Source organism: Ischnura elegans, chromosome 10 (assembly GCF_921293095.1).
Source record: "Ischnura elegans chromosome 10, ioIscEleg1.1, whole genome shotgun sequence".
Classification (NCBI taxonomy): Eukaryota; Metazoa; Arthropoda; class Insecta; order Odonata; family Coenagrionidae; genus Ischnura; species Ischnura elegans.
This window is the reverse complement of record NC_060255.1, coordinates 47,019,699-47,041,977: the sequence shown is the minus strand read 5'-3', so window position 1 is coordinate 47,041,977 and position 22,279 is coordinate 47,019,699. Positions and strand designations below refer to the sequence as shown.

Sequence of the window (22,279 nt, the reverse complement as noted above, 5' to 3'; positions counted from 1 at the left end):
CTCATAATCATAGAGATGTTGTTATTAATATTTTTTTCCTAATATATTTGAAGAATTAATTAGTATTTTTATGGCTTAGCAAATTCAACAGGTTGGGATGGGATTCCTGTTTGTCAATACTTAAGCTATTAATTATGGTTATATAATGTTCTTGATTTTTTACGGCTTAAATTTCTTTGGTTATATGGATGCCTAACTCTCCTTTTCAATCGTCTTATATCTGTTTCATAATACTTAGGATCTCTGTTGTGCTAAAGCCTCCTCCTCAGAATTTTTTTTTTTAATTGCCGCAATACATTCTTAAAGGAATCCCAAATTTCATCTTGAGCAGCATATTCTTAAAATACATTGCATTTCCTTATTCATAGTTCCAGATGAATTTCCCAAACTCTTTTCTTTGACTTAGCAGATGACCATTCTAGCTCCAGTGAAACCACAGAGTGATCACTTATGCTTGGTATAATCTCAAAATTTTTAACACCCTTAAAAGGGCTTAGAAGGAACTCATCCGGTTTGTTATTTCCTCTTGTTGTTCACTTTGAAACTGCTTCCTGGATTGGTTTATTCACAGGGTTTTGAACCTTGCCACTATGGTTAGTAATTTGGCAGATCCTCACTATAAGAATTTGTCTATTGAGGTTTTTGGAACAGTAATCCACCTGAATCTACAAAAAAAAACTCACGGCCTCATCTGGTTTTCTGCAAACTCAAAATAATTTAAGGCTTTTTGTTGTATGTGTTGATCACCAGGCTTTGAATTTTACTGTGCTAACTATGTGCATAGTATATGGAAGTTTGTGCAGGGCTGGCACCAAAGACAGGTTACATAGGTAGAAGAATTGATCAATTATCTCCAAATATAATATTTAATTACTAGGTTTTCTTGTTATTAAAAATAATTATAATAAATGAGAACCAAAAATTATGAAATAACTCTTAACACTTTCCTGCCAGTGCCTACAAAAGGAAAATGTTTTCCGTGTAACGATTAGCATGGGAATGCTTTAAACCTCTTTTTTGGGAGGTCTTTTTTGGGAAAAGTTGCTCAGTCATTCTCGTCCCACAGATTTGGGACCCAACTCACCAGGCCTGGTCATTACCACAGCCACTGGACTCAACCCTCCAATCCTTTCTTAGAATGATTCCACGATCAATTTATTGCACCAACAGTGATTTTTAAAATATATGTATATTGTTTATGATTTTCAATAATTTATTCTCATATCTGAAGGACTGAATTTTTAAACCATATTGTAGAATTTTTAACAAACTTCTAGTATTGATAATGACAAAGTTAGTAAACTTTAGGCACTAAGACTTTTACTCCAGAAGTCCGTTAAGAATAATACCAAAATTGTGTTTAAAAATTGCTTATGCAACAGAACAACCCAACAAAATACAACCTGGCTATTGGCGCATTATGGATAGTTGCAAGCATGAAGAAAACGATTCAAACAAAAACTAAGTAATCTCTGAAGCATAATGTCACAGAAGTGTTATCAGAGCTACTAAAAAGTATTTTACAAATGTATTTTTTATTTTAGCATGGGAAAATGCCAAAAATCTGTATTTGAAATACGAAACACAAGCCCGTGTATTGCAAATACCAAATGCAAATTACAAATGTATTTCAAATATGTATTTTAAAATACTTGTATTTAGAATACTGCCCTGCCCTGGCAACAGCCAACCTTAGATGCAAAAGGGTTAATGGTATTAGATACTTAATTTATTCAACTGCTTTGAATCAAAAAATATTTAATAAACATATGTCCTCGCACACATCCATTTTCACAAAGATCTTATTTTCATTCCAATACTATTATTCACCATTCAAAAATGGTGTTGAACAGTGCTTTGTTTTTACTATGATGATGGTCATATCATGAAACACCTCCTGTTGCTTTCATGATTACAATCATAATTTTCTAAGTATTATAATTATTTACTGGTTAACATGAATGCAAACAGAATAAAGTAATGGATTGATGACAATTGAAGAAAAGCTGAAATGCTCTATTCACTCATGATTAGTTCATTTAGAGTGAGTTCCCTCACAAGTTTAAATGTACTAAACTTTATCGAAATACAAATAACTTTTGAGCAATATTTTTCATTGTCTTTCACAAAGAAAATTTCAATAATAGGCTATTTATCTTGTACCTTTGTCGTGAGACTCTGCCAAGTAAGGTGTCTAGCTCATCAATCATGGAATTGATATCAAAATTGAAAAGAGTTAAGTACTCATTTTTATTCTGTTTGAATGGAACAGATGCCTGGTAAATGACTACACACGACTCCTCGGAAATCGTACAGTGACTGGTCTTGCAGTTCCTGGCTGAATGCCTGCAAAGAAAAAAAGAAATATAAATGTCCACCAAAAAAATAAACAGAAATTTTGTGCCATTATATTGACTGAAATATAGGTGTTCACCAAACAAATAAAAAGAAATTTTGTGCCATTGCATTAATGAAGCACAATGCTTGAATGGCATTCATAAAATGAAGTCTTTTTCTTATATGTACTTATTCTGCAGTGGATCTATTTGAAAAATGAAATCTTATAAAGTACCACACAAAAAACTAACTTTGGCGTTTGCGGGTCGGTATAGTTACTAGATCGCTAGCTTTTCATCCTGTTGGCCCGGGTCGCAATCCTAGAGGTGACGGAGATTTGACAGGGATTTTCCAATCCCTGCTTCAGTGCTTTGAGGCTGGCACTTTGAGTACAGCATTTCATCCAATGGACGGAATGTTAAGCCATGGGCACCTTTATCTGAGAGCAGGCTAATGCCGAAGCCAGGATTCTCTCCATTCTACCTTCCCTAGTCTTCTCTATGGCAAACATGACCTTAGCTCTCACTTGCCTCCTCGTAATACTTACTTTACCAACGATTGCTTTAGTACTTCCTATAGTATATCCACTTTATGTTTGCAGTTGAGATTTCTTGAGAGCCCGGCTACTCTCGGAAGGTTTCGTTAATGGAGTAGGGGTAGTACTAAGAGAGAGGAGGAGCAAACTTAACATTGCCAAATGTACTATCGTTATTACATACAGGATTTTCTATCCACGTACATAGTTGACCAGGAAATTTAGGGTTGATGATCGAAGACTGGAAGAGGATTGCGAATTTTCAATACAGTATACTTGATAATTCGATACGATAATGATAGCAAATATGCACATAGCCACCATACTTTGCAATTGAAAATGTCAGCGACGAGACAATATACCTACTCATTGGGAAGGTATTGAGGATAATCCTTTCACAGAAGCTCATGACATTGTCAGCTACCATTGGTGGGCACCGTTGGTGAAAGGCATACTTGAACATATACAAGGAGAACGTGTGAGGATTGGCAACAGTGCACCACGAGCAGATTCACGATGTTAACTCAACGGAGGTGTGAGAGCGGCTGACTGAGGCCATGGCTACCTACTGTCTTCTGATTGGCCAAGCGAAAGTCACATTACGAGAAACTTTCCTCCTCTCATCCCCACTTGCTTTAGCCATACCAGCTCACCCGCAAAAGATAAAATGAACAGAGAATAATTACCATATTTCTCTGAATATAGTCCCCCTCTGAATATACGATACCTCCACTGCTTAAACACTCAGCAATCGCCCACCGCTCATCCAGATAGCCCTTATAGTACTCGATGAGCGGATTTGATTCGGTGGGCGATTGTTGAGCGTTTATGCAGTGGAGGTATAGTATAGTCCCCTGCCTAATTTTGAGGCTTCAGCTTTGGGAAAAATTAAAAAATGCATAAGAATATAGCCCCCCCCTTTACTTTTACTGTAGGCATTTTTGGAAACAAGGGGGGGACTTCAGTCAGCTATATACGGTATTTGAACTGGCACCAAGAGGAAAAGGAAGGAATTTGATTTGAAAAAAAAATTTACTTGATCAGGGCTTGAATTCTGGATGGCTCAAATGATTCCCTAACAGAAAATTTGAACATTGGCATTTTACCTATTCAACCACGTGAGTGTTTGTGCACAAGTTTACTTTTTAGGCTGTGTTATGACTTAACACTGTAGCATACTTGACAGTGAATTGGGAAATGAAGGCTAAAATGACTCTTTAGTCAAAGATTTTTGTAAGGGATAGGTTAGTTCAGTTCTCAGATATTTCCGTTTTTATGGCCATTTTACTCAGGGTTTACTCAGCACAATCTGATGTGTGTACAAAGGCATAGTCAAGGGATAGCCCCTGCTCTAATTTCCTTTGTGCATTCACGCATTGCATACCATAATGAAAAATTAATGCTAATCTAGCCTGTGCAATTACGTACCCCATGTAAAAAGGCCTCTAAGGTTGTTTTATATGGGGCATCTCATCGCTCAATTTAGCACTGCATTTTTCTCAAAATGGCTCAAAATTACATGGATGCATGAACAAAATTAGAACAGGGGCTATTTTTCCATCTTGCATTCATGCATTCTCGCATGGGTTCTAGCAATTTGAAGTTCCCTCTCGCACATATGTCAGATCAGATTGTGCAAGTACATGCTCTATGTTAAACGAACTTGAAACTTAGAACTGGAATGGGATCTGGAGCCAAAATGTATTGGTACAGAAATGGTACTACATTCAAAGTTAATCTCATTGTAGTAATATCTAAGTGGCATTACTACATTTGATTTTGCGTATGCTTATCAAATTATTTTACGAAATACATAATATGTTGAATTTGGTTAATAAGTATGGGTCATTCAACACAAATTCAACCACGTGTTTGCCACTTGAGTCACCAATTTTGACCAAATTTGGCATATTGTATTCATTTGGTTGGAATATGAAAAAAACAATGTCTTTTTGCAAAAAATGAAACGGTTTACAAGATATAGCAATGTTTTGCTACTGCAATTTTATGAAAGTACCTTTGCATTAGACGTCATATCTCTGGAAATAAGGAAGATGTGAAAACTTGCAATGTTTCGTTTAAAAGGTCATGAATTGAATAAGATTTTTAACAGATTTTGTTGTGAAATTTAAACAATTTTAACTGACTTAGAATTTTCAAATCGATTTTAGATGATGTAGCTGCACCTTCCATTTTCTTCATTTTTTCCTGTTATCCCTTTTTCCTCGCATACCCTTCATGATGTGTTGAGACATATCTTTATATTGATTGAACCCAACAGCAGCTGTTCATCCTCACATATTGATTAAACCCCCAGTAATAAAGCAACAGCGTATATGGTATAAATATGCAAGGCCATCCAAATGGAAACTTAGTTTGCTTTATCAAATGATTTCCTTTTTGGACTTTTTTGCCCTCACAAATCACACCAAATCCCTTCTAACCTGCTGCATTAAACTGGTAGCACCTCATTATTACAATACATGACTGAGGCCATTTCCTCACACAAGTGAGACCGAATGTATTTTATCTCTGCAATTTTCTGTCACAATTGTTTATGCTTGGCATAAGAGTGCTTTGAGTGTATCTTGATGAAGAATAAAAAACTCAGAAATTGTCTGACATTAAAATAATATATAGTTTCCATATGCCTGATGTAATCATACATTGTTAAGATGGTGGAGCAAAAGTCTCACAGAAACAGTATAAGTCCTAGACCTGAGTGATTAATGCAAATTGATATTCCATGGTCCAATGCTTGATTCAAACTCATCTGCACAGTTTTCCTTAACGCACTCCTCTTAGTCACTTAATCCATTACTTACGTTATTGAAAACAATGGTAGGAACAAATGACAATGGGTTGCGAATACTGTTAGTGGCTGCCTCAGCTTGCAACTGCAGTTCATCTCCCATGGTGCTACCATAACAATTTTCCACATCAGTAAAATTAAGATCCACAGCCTCTGCGCACTGAAATTGGAAAAAATTAAAAAAATATTTAATACTACTCACAAAATTAAATCTCTTGTATTTGTAGATAGCACATATCTGTTTCTCCACATTTGCATTTGAAACAGTGTAAAGTATTGCCTCAAAAGATGACGTAAACTAATTGGGCAACGGAATGAGGTACGACATTTCATTTCCATGTTTTCTAAGGTTAGCCAGAACACAAGTTTTCCATGGCCATAGTCACAAAATTAACCGAGATGGCAATTTACTTGCATGAGGAATATATTTCACAGGGGGTTCATTAAGAGAGGTACTCTAATGATTGCATCTCTTCAGTATTTTGGGAGTTTGAGCCCTCTCCTTTCTCACTATGGCCTTGATGTTTTGCTCAGTTATTCCAAGAATGTAACCATAATAAATACATACCTAAAGGCTTAGAAATTTAGAAAATATTTTGAGAGAATGGATTATCAATCATTTGGCAAAAATGGGTCAGTATAATTGTCAGGGTTAAGGAACTATTTAAGGAATTATTTACTTCAACTTTTTTGCACCACAATAAAGCATCTTAAACTGAGTGTTCCACTTTATTTTCTTTCAATGATGTGTAGACACCACATTCACTTTTTACTACAATCTAGGGAATGTCTGAAAGTAGAGACAGGGATGGTCTGGTCTAGTCGGCTGGTCAGCGATCACCAAGGACCCCGAGCTTAAGGCCCCCCCCCCCCCACCCACAATGCTTGTGTCTTGCTTGCGTGAAGATTAAATAAAAGGTGTAGGAAATTAAAAAAAAGCTCAGATTACTAGAACCAAAGCTTTCAAAATGAAATTCAACTTTTTCATTAATTTGCTTTATTTACTGCATACTCAGTGTAAAAAGATCATGTATGAAAAATTAATATGATAAATAAATGTGTCAAAATAATGCATAGAACCTGAGTCTTTTTTGAAAGGGTTATTTGGAAAAGTTTTTTTTTATATTTCGATGTAGTTTTTAGGAACAAATTCACTTAATAGACAATAGATCTATAATACATTATTAAATTTTATAAGCTGTGAAATCCTCACTTTTTGCAGTATTTTTTTCTGAAGAAATTGCTATTTGTTATTAACTGTTATCTTGTACATGAATTGCCATGAGAAAAAATTCCCCTGGACCAGGAATCGAACCACGGATCTTTGGCTTTACGGCCTAGGGTCTGTGGTTCGATTCCTAGACCAGGGAAATTTTTTCCCAATGCAATTATTGTACATTTCACAGCTGTTCACACGGGAGGAATTGAAATATTACACAACTTTTATCTTGTTTTTAAGAGCAAGATTAGAGTCAAAATCTATGTCTAGGTATGCAATTTCCTGAAATTTTTTGGGGGAGGATCCCAAACCCCCCCAGTCAGGAGGCCCCGTCATGAGCCCAAGCCAAGGGCCCCCAATCACTCCAGACCACTCCTGAGTAAAGGGAATAGTGATTGTGGTACTTTAATCCCTATAATCAGTACTCCTCATCTTGGCTAATTTTCCTATCAATATTTTTATTGAAAGTCTTTAATTTAGAATTAGTGTTATGGATGCATTTTTCTAATGCATATATGATGACTTGTGTACTTTTGCCTATCTATTATATGAGTTTATTTGTTGCGTACCGCATCTTATACCCGTCATCATCAGAATGTTCATTGCTTAGATTGAATCATAGTTGCCTGCTGCTCTTACTGGAATATTATTGTATTTATTTTATAATTTGGGTTTTACTTTCAGATTTATGAGGACATTCTTCACCCAAAAGGTAGAGATCTTGCTATGGAAAATAATGAGATTCTATAAGCTGTATACTTTTATCGGCTATTGCTTAAAATTCTTGTTTGCATGAATAAAGTTCAAGCACATGTTCATGGATCCAGATTAAAGAAATCACTGGCTTTTGGAAAAGTAATTTTGTGATCATGCATGCACTCATTTACATGCATTTTTACATCTGTTTCACCAGAGATTAAACTCTAATGGCAAATGCTGATTATTTATAGAGAAATACAGCAATGAATTTAGTAGTATTACTCACCTTAGGACCATACACCAATGGGTCACGTCTTGACATGACACAAGTAACAAATTGTGCCTGTTTGGCTGGATCAGGCAAAAGGGAAAGAGCACAGGATTGCATCCTGTTTCCGCTACATTCTCTTGGTCCATGTTGGCATGCAAATCTTATTGTCCCATCTGGCATTTTATGACTCTGTTTAGGCCAAGAGAAAATATAATAATATCACATGATGATACTTATGCACTATCTTATTAATATTTTTTTAAATTTACTGAATTATTGAAGTGCTCTGCTGTGTGACTTAGGATTTGACAGCCTGCTCCTAAATTAGAGTTGGATTGCACTTGTGTGACCGCGACCAGTAGTTGATGCACACACTCCGACCTTGGCAACTGAACAATAGGTATTGTGGTATGTAGTTGTTTTTTCCATTTCTCTTGTTTTATTTGTTTTCGGAAAGTTGGAGCCACTGCAGTGTGCCTGGTTGCTGGCAACGTATGGGGGAGTGCGTTGCAATGAGCATTTTCATAGTATTACATGAAAATGGATCTAATGGGATCCAACCTCTTGCAGCTAAGCTTAAAACCACTGAGAGCAACCTGTGGGTTGTGGATGGAGCGTTGTCTTTTATATATGTAATGTAAAACAAGTTTATTTGTCGAATAAGCAGTCATGGACAAAAAGTGAAGGCATTATGTATGGGTCTATCCCTTGGTGAGATATGCCAACTAAATAATACTTTAAACCTATAAATGCCATGGCTTGGTGACAGGAGGCTGCCAATAATTTCATCTCCCATTACTTGGGGAAAAGAGAACAGCAGCACTTCTTCAAATGAAAGAAGGTGGAGACCACAGTGGTCAGTACAGTGACAGGTGGGGTAGCAATTAATTTAACGTCTGCAGTACTGTGATATAGAAGGCAAACCACTAGATTATTATCCCAAGGAGTCAATATCATGCACAATGAAATTCTCTCAGGTAAAATATTCTTGAGATAAACTAGTCCCCCATTCAGGTATTTGGGCGGGGACAACCCAAGAGGGTATTTCGGTCAACTGTGATTATATTATGAGGATAGGAAAATGGAACTTTAGATTGCTTTGGACTATTAAATAGATATATTTAATCTTAAAAAATTATAATATTAAAAGGGAAATTCAGGAGGCCTCAAGAGAAGCTGTAGGCAAGGGTGGATCCAGGATTTATTTCTGGGGCACAAGGATCACACAGGCAAATGGTTTTCTTATATTTGAGACTTAAAAAAGCACACTAAAGTTACTGTATGAAATATTCTCTTTATTTTAATATGAAAGTTATTATAATGAAATTAAATTATTGAGGCTCTGAAATTCACAAAGCAAAACGAACGTAATGATAACAGTATTCAAAATCTTATCTATTCGTCTCATGGGGGACGTGCCCCCTTGCTCCTCCTCCCCTAAATCTGCCTTTGGCTGTAGGGAGAATAAGAGATGTTAGCAACAAGCCAAGGATCACAGAAGAAGTCTTAGTCCTCATTGATAGAAGATCGGATAAATTATAAGTATTCAAAAACTGAGGACTGGGTTGCTTCAAGAGAATAAGGAATCAGATTCATGAATTGAGACAGAGAATGATTTGAAGAAGACTTTGACTGATATGGAAAGAACAATGGCCAGATTTCAGCTGCAAATCAGCAAAAAGAAGGCTTAGATATTATAGGCTAGAAAAAACATTAAATTATGAAAATGAAAGACTGAAGAGGTGAAAGAGTTTTGTTTCCCAGTGAGCTGAGTAACCAATGATGAATGAATCTAGAAATAAATAGTTAGTAAACAGCACAAGCAAAGAGGATTTTCTACATACAGGAAGCACAATCTACTTACAGCTGAGAATACAAGTACATATAGAAGAAAGGAAATATATCCTCTGATGCAACATATGGAGCATGTTTCTCCATGGGAGCGAGGCTTGGATGTTGACAGGTGCAGAGAAGTCAGAGTGGAAGCATTCGAAATGTGGTATTACTTAAGAAAGATGAAGATAAAATGGATCAACCCAGTAAATAATGAGAAAATGTCAAGAAGAGTGTGAGAAAAGAGAGGTCTTTTTAAAACCTGCAAGGGAAAATGGGACATCTTATATAGTTGTCTACATTATGAGGCATAATTGCGTGATGAAAACAATAGAAGAAGGACATGTGGAAGGGAAGAAGGGCAAGGAATAGCTCCTAATGAGTTACTTTGGACAGTTTATGAAGGATACAAGAGAGAAGAAATATGTCATTATGAAAAGGCTTGCAGATTAGAGAGATAGGAATGGAGGGAAACATCAAACCAATCTTGGATTGCTGACTCATGATGATGATGATGATGGGATTCACCCTATTAAATTTTATCCTTGAGTGAAGAGCAAGTACATATATCGATGGCTAATTCTAACAACACGTACGTATATCAAAATTTGGCCGGTTTGACTCAGGTATCTTAAACAAAGTGTAATAACATTTAAAAAATTAAATTCAAGCAAAAAACAACTCTTTGTTGGCAAATGTATGCTTCTTTTTCAGTTTTATGAATTCTTGGTTTTTAATTTTAGCGTACAATAGGAAAGTTTCCTTCATCAAAGAAAACGAAAAGCATTGATTGCAATTTGTTACCCACCATTAGTGTAATCATAATATACAAATTATTTGGATTTAGAAATACCGGTTTAGACGAATGGCAATGGTCAATTTTATCCTGATTTGAAAAAGGCCAGATTGGCGCCCATGCGATGCCACTCCACGTGACGCCACAGGGACCTAGTTTCTATATGAGTAGATAGGAGTTTTACATCGTCTGAGATTATCAACGTATGCATGAGGCACAGAGCTCAGGGAAACATGTTTTAATAATCACCTATTAAAACTGGCTAAGGTTGGAAAGTTTTCTTCATTTGATAAGGTATTAATAATCCTTATTTAAGCCAAGCCCTACCAGCTAGCAGGGTACTCTGCTACCTGCTAGCGTCCTGTGTCATAACAGCACTCAAAGCCTCGCCCCAAGGTCACCTTATGCGACAGCGGGAACCAGAAATGTGTCACACCGAGTTTTCCCAGCATTCATACTTAGCCGTCATGTTTTCACGCACTTGAAAATTTTCACTTTTCATTTAATCGCGAAAAATAGATATCGTCATTTAAAAATCTAAAAGCATGAAATACGTACTCCCTGAAAAGTTGCTATTTTTGAGATACATGTTGTTTGACTTGGCCATCAACATATTGATGCGAACATAGTGGAATCAGAGGCAGTGCATGATGCACCAAAACAACTGAAGTTTTATGGAAGTAAAACCAGGGAGTTAGAGCCAACCAAGCTAAAAATTTGGTTAGATGACCCAGGTACTTGTACAAATGTTAAAACTGTGCGTGCTCCACTCTTCAACGTTCTGGCTATGGTCATGATGGTACATCCCTCTCTTTGAGATTCAAATTGAAGAAGATGGTGGAAATAAATGTGAAGTCAAAAAAGGAGGTTATATTCAAGAAGCATTGGTGATAAAGTAATGACCCACTTCATTTTTGAATAACGATAGGGTCCGCCATCATATTCGGTTTGATGGGCATCTATAACAAAAAATATTTCCAAAAACTATCCCCCAATATGAATTTAGTTGCATTGTTGATTTTTGTAAATATCTTCACATGAATTACATAAACATTGCATGAGTGAATTTCATTTTTTTAAATTTATGTTAATATTTATGCTTGTGATGTACTTACCTTAGCCTTTCCAAATGGGATGAACTTAACATTCATGTATTGTGAAAAAGTTGCCCATGCTCCTGGAAATTGGCTGATCATAAAATTTCTACTATCAGGGCAAAGAGATTCATAGTAAATGGATACGTCCAGCTGAAATCAAAAGCAATAAATGCATTAGTAAACAAAGGCTTACAAACACATTCAAGTCAGTTATCAAAATAGAATTTTTGGCAGTTTTTAATGCAGCCATGTGACTTAAGTTGTGTAAGTGAGTGCATTAATTGAAAATGATGATCTATCATGTTGAGGGTAGTGAATAATTCATTCAACTAAAACTTCAATGTAATTATGTTTTTTATATTGATTAAGTTTTGAGTAATACATTTTTAATTAAATTTTGAAGTCTTTTTTATTAATTTTGTACTTATGTAGATTTTAAAATTGGTAAATAAATTTTATTTTGGTTTCACTATTGTTTTTATAATAAGACAAAAGAGTTTTCATGTAAAAAGTACAGTTTCGAAGATATCAAACATGATCAGTTCACAGTTTAAATTTAAATGTGATTTTAACTGAACCACCTTGTTGATTCCGCTGGGTTTTTATTGCAGTGAACAATTTTCTCCAAGTTGTGGTCTTCCTATTTAAATTTTCAATTGAAATCGTTCATTTTCTGTTGAAAAAATTGTTCTCCAGATGGAAAGAAATTCTCATATCCATTGGGTAGTAGTGCTTTCAGATTTGAAAGCAACAATTTCCAATAGGAAAGCTTTTATGGGGCATATTCCTCATTATTAAAAAAATTTGGCTCATTAATCAGTTTACTGAACATCTTTGTGTTCCAGATATGACGCCTGCTGATTTTCTGAAAGATACACATAGGAGACTGTACAATGGGTGGCTACTGGCTCATAAATAATGAGGAGAAGATTATTGTGAGGTAAAACCTTTGGATTTTAATAAGTTATTTTCAAATCATACTAGGTATCGTGTATATTTTCTGGGGTACTCACCCAATTAATATATTTTCATTTGGTTTCAATCTCAAGTTTATACCGAAGTGATGGCTAGATCACGTAGAAACTATGGTACTACAAATATTTAACACAGAGCTCTATAGACAATCATTTTATTGAAATTTTTTTTACCTCTTTATTCTTACTTTCTTTGTTTTTTTGGAGCTGATTATGTATTGTATAAAAAGGAAGGCTGCTGTTTTACAGCACTTCAGCAATACATGTGAAAAGATATTAATAATTTTAAAGTCTGATATATAATAGAATGCATCACTCCTTTTCAGCCAGTTTTTTTCTCACCAAATTATTTGTTTGAAACTTATGCTTTCAAGCTGTAATTTTTAGGGTACATGGATTCAACTCAACACTTTTCTGTATCTTGAATTTGAAAATTTTTCCCCAGAAATTTCTGAGACCTAAAATTTTTATATTTAAGAAACAGGCATGTTTTGACAAAGATTTACTGTACACACATTAACAATTCCTGGATGATAATGTAAGTTTTAAACAAGAAAGTTAGTTCATCGCTATACATGGCAAAATATGAGGAGGTTGCGTGGGAGTGAATCGTTCGTCTTTATTTAACTGACATTAAACCTAGATGCAAAAAAGGATGGAGGTGGATTTTCAAAAGGAAGGATATTGTTAGTCCAGGTCAGTGGTGGATCCAGGATGGGGACAAGGGGGGCTGGGTTGGGGGCCTAGGCTGTAACCTCCCAGCAGTAGCGGGGGTCCAAACAAAATTTCCCTTTTATCTAGTGTAAATTGGATTCCTCAGGGGGAGGCTATAGCCTTCTGTAGCTCCTCTCTGGATCCGCCACTGGTCCAGATAAAGGTGGTTGGTTTTTGGGGGTAGGAGCAGTAATGATTTTTTACGGGAAGGCATGCAATACCTCTAAATGGTGCTGGAAACTAATGAAGCAGATCTCCCTTGGAAAATTAAAGTGTAGGAAGCACACGAAATGCATTAGCATTGCGTATGGATCTGGTGCAGTGGCATAACAATGGGGGGATGAGGGGATAGATCCCCCCCAAAGCTTCAGAGAATAAAAAAAATATTTAAATCTCTTGTCTAGTTTTCACATATAATAACTGCATCTCCTTGAAGTTAAATCTTTAGTGCCAAATGATGTAAAATGTATTTCCAGGTTTCATTTTTCAAACATTTTCCCGCCCCCCCCCCACCCCCGTTGCCTCCGGGGGTGGGGGTCGCCATCCCAGGCCATCCCATCCCCCAAAGCATATTCCTAGTTGCGCCACTGTTCTGGTGCAATACTAACTCTGGTTGCCGTAGGGCCAGTACCTAGATATTTGCCTCGGGGGAGGGATGCTTGAAAGGTATGCGGGTTGCCTACATTTTTAAAATATTTTTTTTTCAATATCCATTGGAAGATCATAAATTTCATTAAATTAGCTATAAATTTTGTTTATATAGCACTGGATTTTAAAGTCATCATTTGTTTCCACGGAAACATCCGTAATAATTATTGCATCTTCGTAGGCATTTGTTTCCGAAATCAGCGAGTCTTTTCGGAAAAATTTTAAACTTCAGGACAGTTGTAGTTGACACTATCGGATTTTGGGAACATTTCGGATCTGAGACAATGATCTCAGTCCACAAATTTTTTTAGTTAGAAAAAAGTCAGGGGATAAGTGCCTTCGGGCTAGTTGTCTCCAAGGGGAATATATGGCGGGCAATCGCTACGAGAGAAAAAAATCGGGGGGTACTTACGCCCCAAAAGCCCCCCCTGGCTTCGTGCCGAACGAAGCCGTGGTTGGCGAACGAAGTTAATGATTATGGCCTCGGCGGCGGTGAAGTCCGGCCAACGCAAAGGTCGCTGGCTCGATCACCTTACTGGTAGAAAGTATCTAACCAGGGCATGGGAGTTTGCGAGAGGCCTATATTAAACTGCTGGTACTGTGAAATCTGCCAAACGACCATCCGCATTTATCGGCTTCCTCCATAATCGGCCTTATTTCCTCTGGAAACTAACGTATTTCCTGTTTAAGAATTGCAAATTCCAAATTTTTACTGTGGACATCTTCGACACCCTATCCTAATGGGAATATACGACCATTACTTCCAAAAAATAATTTTGGAATATCATTTGGGCGATCATTGTGATGTAGGGACAGGAAAGTTTTGAAAAAGATTTATTATATACATCCTAAGAATTCCCGGGTGATAATGTAAGTTTCAAGTGAGAAAGAGAAATTTATTTCGTAAAAAAATTTCAAGTATCACAGAAAGAGCTCAAATTTACAAAAAAGCAGCTTTTCTACAATTGCGAACAGCCAGTATCGCTGTATTGAATCTAATTCAATTGTGGAATTTGGCCAATTGTTTTTTCTTTAGATTATAATTCGATTAATGACTTTACATTTAACGAAACCTATTTAAACTATGATGTTTAGAATAGCCCCGTCATTTTGGACAATACCTGACGTCATCACGCCACTACTTCGGTCAAGGTTCATAAATTAAAATAGTTTTACAAGTCACAGTCTTAAGTATTGTTATAGCTAAAGTATGGTGCGAGTCGATGAATATGAAAATGACTACAGCTGTGCGCACACAGTAAAGTGAAATTTCAGCCATTTTATAAGTTACTTTTTTATTCAAATTTCAATACCAATTTCAGGCGGAAATATTGGTCCAAATTCTTTCATTTACAGCGAAAACTCCCAGCTTGAGGCAGATAGGTTTTACTCAGCAAATGCTTTGATAAAAAAAGAAATAGAAAAGAAATTGTGTACACATTTTTGGAGTGTTTCAGTTCGCTGCCCTGCTTTCTGTTATGATAATCTCGGCACCTCCGTACAAGATTTTACTTATCACGAAAGACACTTCATCATCATCATAATCGTAATTCAAAAGTCCTAAGATTGTTTTGACGCAGATATCCATTCCTCTCTCCTATCCGCTAGCCTTAAATTGAAGATATTAGACGTATTCCTTCACTTTTACATCCTTTATAACCTGTCCTATGTAGCTCATTCGGGGCCGTCCCTTACCATTCTTCCTTTCCATCTGTCCCCCTACGATTGTTGTCATCGTGCCTCATAATGTAGCCAGCTGATTCGTCCCGTCTTCTTCATAAGGTTTTCAGAAGACGTATCTTTTCTCTCATTCTTCGCATTTCCCAAGGTCGATCTATTTTTATTATTATCATTCTTCGGTAGCACTAAATTTCGATAGCTTTCACTCTGCACTTCTCTGTGGCTGTCAACGTCCACACCTTGCTACCATGGAGAAACATGCTTAATATGTAGCAGTTCACTTATTTCACTGAAATCTTTGTGAGTTGGATAAAATTTTGATATTTTTCAATAATTTCTGTTTTACCAGGGTGGAGCCACGCCAGTGAAGGAAGGATTATAAAATTCGAGAGATAAGTGCTTGACGTACCTTTTCCTTTCATTATTTATGCGTTTGGAATTATTTATCGCTGTCTATTCTTTTTTCGCACAATTTTCCGATCCTTCCTGAAACTAAACGTGATGGAAGAATTAAATAAAAAAGTTTGTAAATTTTAAGATAGTATGAATATAATTTATGTTTGAATAAATATTTTGCTCTACTTCGTAATAGTTCTACAAGCTCGACGCGATTCGTCTCCTTGCGTCATAGCCAGGCAGAGATAATATGTTTTATACTTTGGAGGTAGGTTCGTGACTGCGCGATTCTGGACAACTACTTTTCACCTGTATCATTGAACATTATAGAGACATCCATTTTGGTTAGAATTCAATATGTAATGCAATTTTAAATTTGCAGAGTTGTGAATATAGTCCTTACATTTGTAAATTAATAACTTTTCCAGCTATTTGAGCCGACCGTAGTGCCAGTATCTAACTGTAGCGATTTCGATTCAATTTTTGTATTGAATTGCTCATTCAAAAAGTAGTCCGTCAGCGAGTTTTATTTTTATCATGATTCTCAAAGTACTTCTAAAAATTATAATTTTTCCAGAAAGGACATGCATTTAAGCAGCAATCAATGTTTTTCGTATGATTAGAAAAACATTTACGTAAAAAAATGTATTAAAATGCGAATTTTCAAATTCAATTCTGGAAAATATAGAACGAAAATTGTAAATTTTGAGGTAGGCCGTCGATGAGGTTACGTTAATTCAATCTGAGGCGTGTATTTGGAAAATTCCGCGAAATTGACGTTTAATTTGTTCCTCGAACTAACTACCTTAACAGCTGCTGTGGTTGTTCAAATAAATATTTTAAAAAAATCGAAATTTAAAATGTAAAATGATTTTAAACCTTATCAGAATAAATGTTAAATTTCTCCACATTTCAAAATAATTTTTTCCCTCGGACGCCAATGCATCAGAGCCTACGCCACTTTTGCGTAGGTTTTCACGCCAGCTGATATTCGCGTATTTTCCTTCTAACGGGATCTATCCGCGCCACGCCTCGTTTCCTTAACGTGCACAGACTTCAATATGGGGCACCCGTTTCGCTCGATGGAATGATTTAAATACTTGAAGCCCCGTTCTAGCTTATGCTTGAAAGTGAAAGGAACGCGGGGACGTACGAGTTGCTACGGAACGCGTTTTCTGTGTACGCAGTACTTTAGTAAGAGATAAAAGTGCTTCCTGAACTGGTCACACCGTGCAGATAAAACAGGAAAATTGGCTTAATGGGTGAACGTAACCAGTAAACGGTGCCGGTGTTTCTTACGGAATAGTTTCCGTCATCGATTGAGATTTATGAGGTATTATAAATGGACAAACTCATTAGTGCGAGGCGGTTGATACCACTATATGTCAAATTGCATGGTTAATTAACACGTACGAGTTAATGTGCGTTTCCATGAATGATTTTGGTGGACAGGAACGGAGCATGTACGAATGCATGAACCAAATTAGAACAGGTTCTATTTTCTGTTCACGCATTTGTACATTTTGGGGTGGTTACACGGAGGATTTCCCTGCATCTTCTCGCGTTCACAATTCATGCATTAACTTGTACGTGTTAATTTATCCCGTAACCAGGCCTAAACACAAGGCTTTCTTCTTCGTTCGCCGTATATATGATGACAATGAGCCTTGGGACAAATCGAATTAAGGCGGAAGAGCGGGGTGGGGGCAGTTAACCCCCTCGATATTTCAGGAATAATTGAATATGTATCCTTGGGGTGGCTCTGGAAATGGAAAATTTCCTAATGAAATCTTTATTTGAACATCTTAATTATGTTTGAAATTAATTAATTCGCCTAAGAAAGATTATATTTAAGAGGTATTGCGTACAATCAAGGCGCATCGGAAAGTATTGAACTACACCCCCCTTGCCCTCTACTCAAAAAACAACGACCTCAACCCGCCCCTACCTTGAGACCCGAAGTGAAGTCCGCTGACACAATGCGTATAATCACCTCTTCAGTGTGAGTATATCTGCTCAAGGAGACTACGTAGAAGAGGCCTGTGGAAGATTAATGAATGCTGCCAATTAGCTCGCTTTTTAACCGGTTTGCAAAAATGTCGTCAGTGAGGCGATGAACACAGAGCGATCGATTTATTAACAAACTTTTTCAACGGATTATTGACAAACGCGAGAAATTGTTATGAATTCGATACCTGGGCTGGGTGTTTCAAATACAAGTATTTTAAAATACGTATTTGAAATAGACTTGTAATTTGTATTTGGTATTCCAAATACACGAGCTGAATATATCTTGTATTTTATATTTCAAGTACAGATTTTTTTGTACTTTCCCATTCTAAAATAAAAAAAATACATTTGTAAAATGGGTAATTTTGAAGTAGCTATGATAACACTTCTGTAACATTATACTTCAGAGATTACTTCGTTTTCGTTAGAATCGTTTTCTTCATGTTTGCAACTATCCATAACGTTCCAAGGCAGGTTATATTTTTTAAAGAGCTCTTAGCTTCCATACATATGTATGTTAAAAGGTTTTTAAAATACTATTTTGTCGTTTGTTTTTCAAATACCCAAGTCAAAGATATTTTGTATTTTGCATTTCAAATACATTTGGAGCGGTATTTTGTATTTCAAATACTCCTCGGGCTGTATTTTGTCCAGCCCTGTTCGATATATATTACCATCTCGAATATCTCTCTCGCAAGTACTCTCTTCAGAAGATGTATCGCGGGTATGCACCACAAGGGGAATATATCGAGGAGGGGCTGAAACCCCTCCCCCCTCATACGTGCCTGGTATTAATGGCTTAGCTGAAAGAATTTAAGCATGTATCCGAGCCTACTGTCCCCTTAAAAATGATGTGAATACTTGATTAGGACTTGTGTAAAATGATAACCTGATAATCACAATAAAATGGCAATTACTATTTAATCAATTCCGCTACAATTTAACTCAAGTCTTGATGCAGCCTCTATTCATTTTCCTATTCCGCGTCGCGATGATTGGGCTATCGAGCGCTTTTGCCCCAGTCATCTGAAAAAGATTTCATAAATGGTACAAGTTTTATGCAAGTGATCGCATGTAAATGACCCTTATGTTCACCAGGTAGAAATTTTGGACGGTGACGAAGCCCCTTTATCCGTCTCCCTGGCGATGCGTCTGTCTCTGGCCTCCAGCTTGCTCAGGATAGACACTTGAACGCTGCTACATGCCTGATGGAGGGGATTTTCTCTGCCTAAGTGGTCCCATTTGACGCCCCATCTGCCGCCCAATAACTCTCACGTCCGGCGTTTGGACTTTAAATATATCGTGCGTACACTCAACGAATGGGTGTCCGACGGTCAGACATGCTTCGCAATCGCGCAATTGGCAGTCAAGGGGATGTAAATAATGGGCAGAGGTCCTAGCTAGCGAAGAAGGGGAGAATTTAAAGCTGAACGCTGTTACCGAACTGACGATAACGTGCCTCGCTTTGTGCCTCTAATGGAATTAAGATTTGTTTACGAGTGGGAAGGAATGGAAGGATTGAGAACGAACGACCCTAAAAAGAACCAGTGGCGCCGACTCCATGGGGCCTGAGGGGGCCCGAGCCCCCTCAAAAATTCGTTATGGGTGAGAGGGAAAAATGTGTCAGGCTTGTCGATTTTCCCCGGAGTGTCCAGATATCGAGATTCAAGTTATCATGGTTCTAATGTTGATCATATGACTCTTTTAAAATGCTTAAAAGCTTAAAACTCACTACTTATAAAATTTCCCTGGACAAGATCCCCGGTTTGGGCCCCCCCCAATTTTTTCTGCAAGTCGGCGTCCCTGAAAAGAACTCATTTCTTAGATCAAAATAACGCATAAATTGCAAACACAATTGGGTGAACCGGAGTTTAAGCCCCTTGGCGTATTGGCGGCGGTTTCTAGAACTATTTTTTGGTTTGGGTTGGGTTGGTTTGGGTTGGGTTGGGTCGGTTTTGATATATTTTGTTATATAGATTTTGATCGATAGATTTTGACTGGTATTAAAAAAATCCGCCGAATGGCGAAGAGTTCTTAGTGATGTATTTCTTCGCAGTGTTTGTGATGGAGCATTTGCACTTGCGAGAAAAGGAATTGAAAAATTTTGAATTCGATAGATTACATCATGTCAAATATAAATTTCGGTTGACAGTCATCATAATTGTATAGCGAGGCTCAATGTCACTCGGCTATCCAAAAAAGCAGTTGGTGCACATTCATCTGCATCTACATAATACCCCGCAAACCGCCTTAAAGGCGTGTGGCAGGGAGTGGTAGGACACCAGCCGTTTACAAACAAAAAGGAAGTGCTCTAAGGAAATTACGGCTAGCATTTATTGAAATCCTTTATTGTTCGGGGGAAAAACGAATTCCCATATCTATCGGTTCGGCAAAACATCTCTCTTAATTTATCACTTCTGTCGGACCTGGAAATATAGTGCGGCTCTAATATTATGTTATAATAATATTTATATTATTGTTTTCAGAGAATGGGTATCGTGTATGTTACTTACACTATAGAAATTGAGCAGCCGTTCTTATTTCTACTATTATTCTAATTTTTGATTTCTTATGTTACTTTTAATGCCATGATATATCAGCGTAAAAACGGAAGCTTACTTCCGGTTCCTAAATGAAGAAGAATTTTGCCTGCTAATCATCCTTAGTGATATGTTCTTTGTAATGCACTTGTGTATTGCACGAATTCAGGATGGCGGGGTTCAATGCATGAGTGTTCGCAAAAAGAATCCTTTAATTGTCGCGAGTGTATTGTTTTTTTACATATCTTCCTGGTACTTCGGTGAGACGTTGGCACCTGTTTTTTATTTCGCTAGATTATATGGTATCCTTGACTCAACTGTCTGTCTTCAATTAAGGGTTATAAATATTTCGGAGCAAGGGTCGGGGTTAATGTTTATATCAAGGCGTGAAATAATTTCCATGTTTGCCTGTAAATAAATCATTAAAAAAAGTCTTAAAGCAGTACTTTGTCCTTTAGACTACAACACGACACTGTTATTATTTATTATGCTAGTTATTATGAATGAACGGAAGTTGTTTGGATCAAATGCTCCAAGATCAGGGATTATGACTTGAATATAACTACTTAGAAGAATGAGTTATTAATATCATGTATTATATTTAATATTACTTATACACCGGTCATGTCGTTCCACCCTCTTATCCAACCGATCCATTATTGCTTACGTAGGTTAGGAAGTTTCGTGTATGATAGAAATAAAAAAAAGTTCATAATTTAATTGTATACACTAAAAAGGAGACGAAAAAAATGTTTGCTTCGTATTTATGCACTAATCCAAGAACAATTTACAAGCATGTCGACATATTTTGATTGCTTTGTATCATTCATGATCTATAGTAAATATTCAAATAATGTTTAATGTATTAAGGTTACAAGTTAATGGATGCTTTTGTTTGCAACATTTTGAGTGACTTGTTCCTCTCTATAATTCGAATTCCTCATAGTTGGAAATTTTCAGTTCAATATCATCGATGTCAATTTCATGTAAACTTTGCATACTTAGTGGTTAGCATTAGATCAGCAATTTTCGAAACTTTTATTAAAAAATATTAGCTTTCCTGTAGGCTAATTAAAACAATTTCACTGGATTTTCGTTCGAATACGGACCAAAAACTTGTTTTCGCAAAGACTTACATTGATTCATTTAAATAAGCATTTACATTGAGATTTATTGAGAGTACAATAAGTGGTCGTTCTTTTTCAAGTTGGATCGCTATACCGGCTGGTACCGCACTAGTTTCGCGAACTGACAACATGCTACAATGCTTTAGAGGTGGCATCACTTCTACGTAACAAGTCATTGTTCGAGAAAAGTAATTTGTTTAAACCTTACGTTACTCTCTTGAGATACAGGCAAGTATTGGCTAAGGGTTAATCTGAAAATTTCAAGGTGAAAACGTGAGGTTTTAACGAGTTAAATGTCGCGAAAAATAACAAAATACGATCGGTAGAGCGGAAGTGGTGTGTCTTTTTAAACCATCTGTAGAGTTTGTTCAGCCAGCATTGTCTTTTACCATTGGAAAGGCGAAAGCGTCAGCACATCTGTATCCTGGTTTCTCCGAACTAGCAACGACTATCGGAAGCGAATCATCTCATCTTTCTCGAAAGAAAGGCCTTTCACGCCTTACTACAACAAGCGTTGTGGGTGTAACAGGAGCATCAATTATCCGTGACAGAAGGCTTTGACTTACTCCTTCGAAGTATTTTGTACACCAT

General features: G+C 36.7%; 1 protein-coding gene across 1 annotated transcript in view; it reads right to left on the bottom strand.

The window, feature by feature from the left end:
• Window positions 1-1,741: 1,741 nt before the first annotated feature.
• LOC124166928 (GILT-like protein 1) overlaps window positions 1,742-22,279 on the bottom strand; it is a 32,127-nt gene continuing 11,589 nt past the window's right edge. Inside the window, exons 3-6 of the mRNA XM_046544643.1 lie at window positions 11,618-11,749; window positions 7,889-8,062; window positions 5,698-5,844; window positions 1,742-2,346 (exon numbers count right to left, since the gene is read on the bottom strand). Of these exons, the coding sequence (XP_046400599.1) occupies window positions 2,251-2,346; window positions 5,698-5,844; window positions 7,889-8,062; window positions 11,618-11,749 (549 nt within the window). The 3' untranslated portion in view covers window positions 1,742-2,250. The remainder of the gene's footprint in view (window positions 2,347-5,697; window positions 5,845-7,888; window positions 8,063-11,617; window positions 11,750-22,279) is intronic.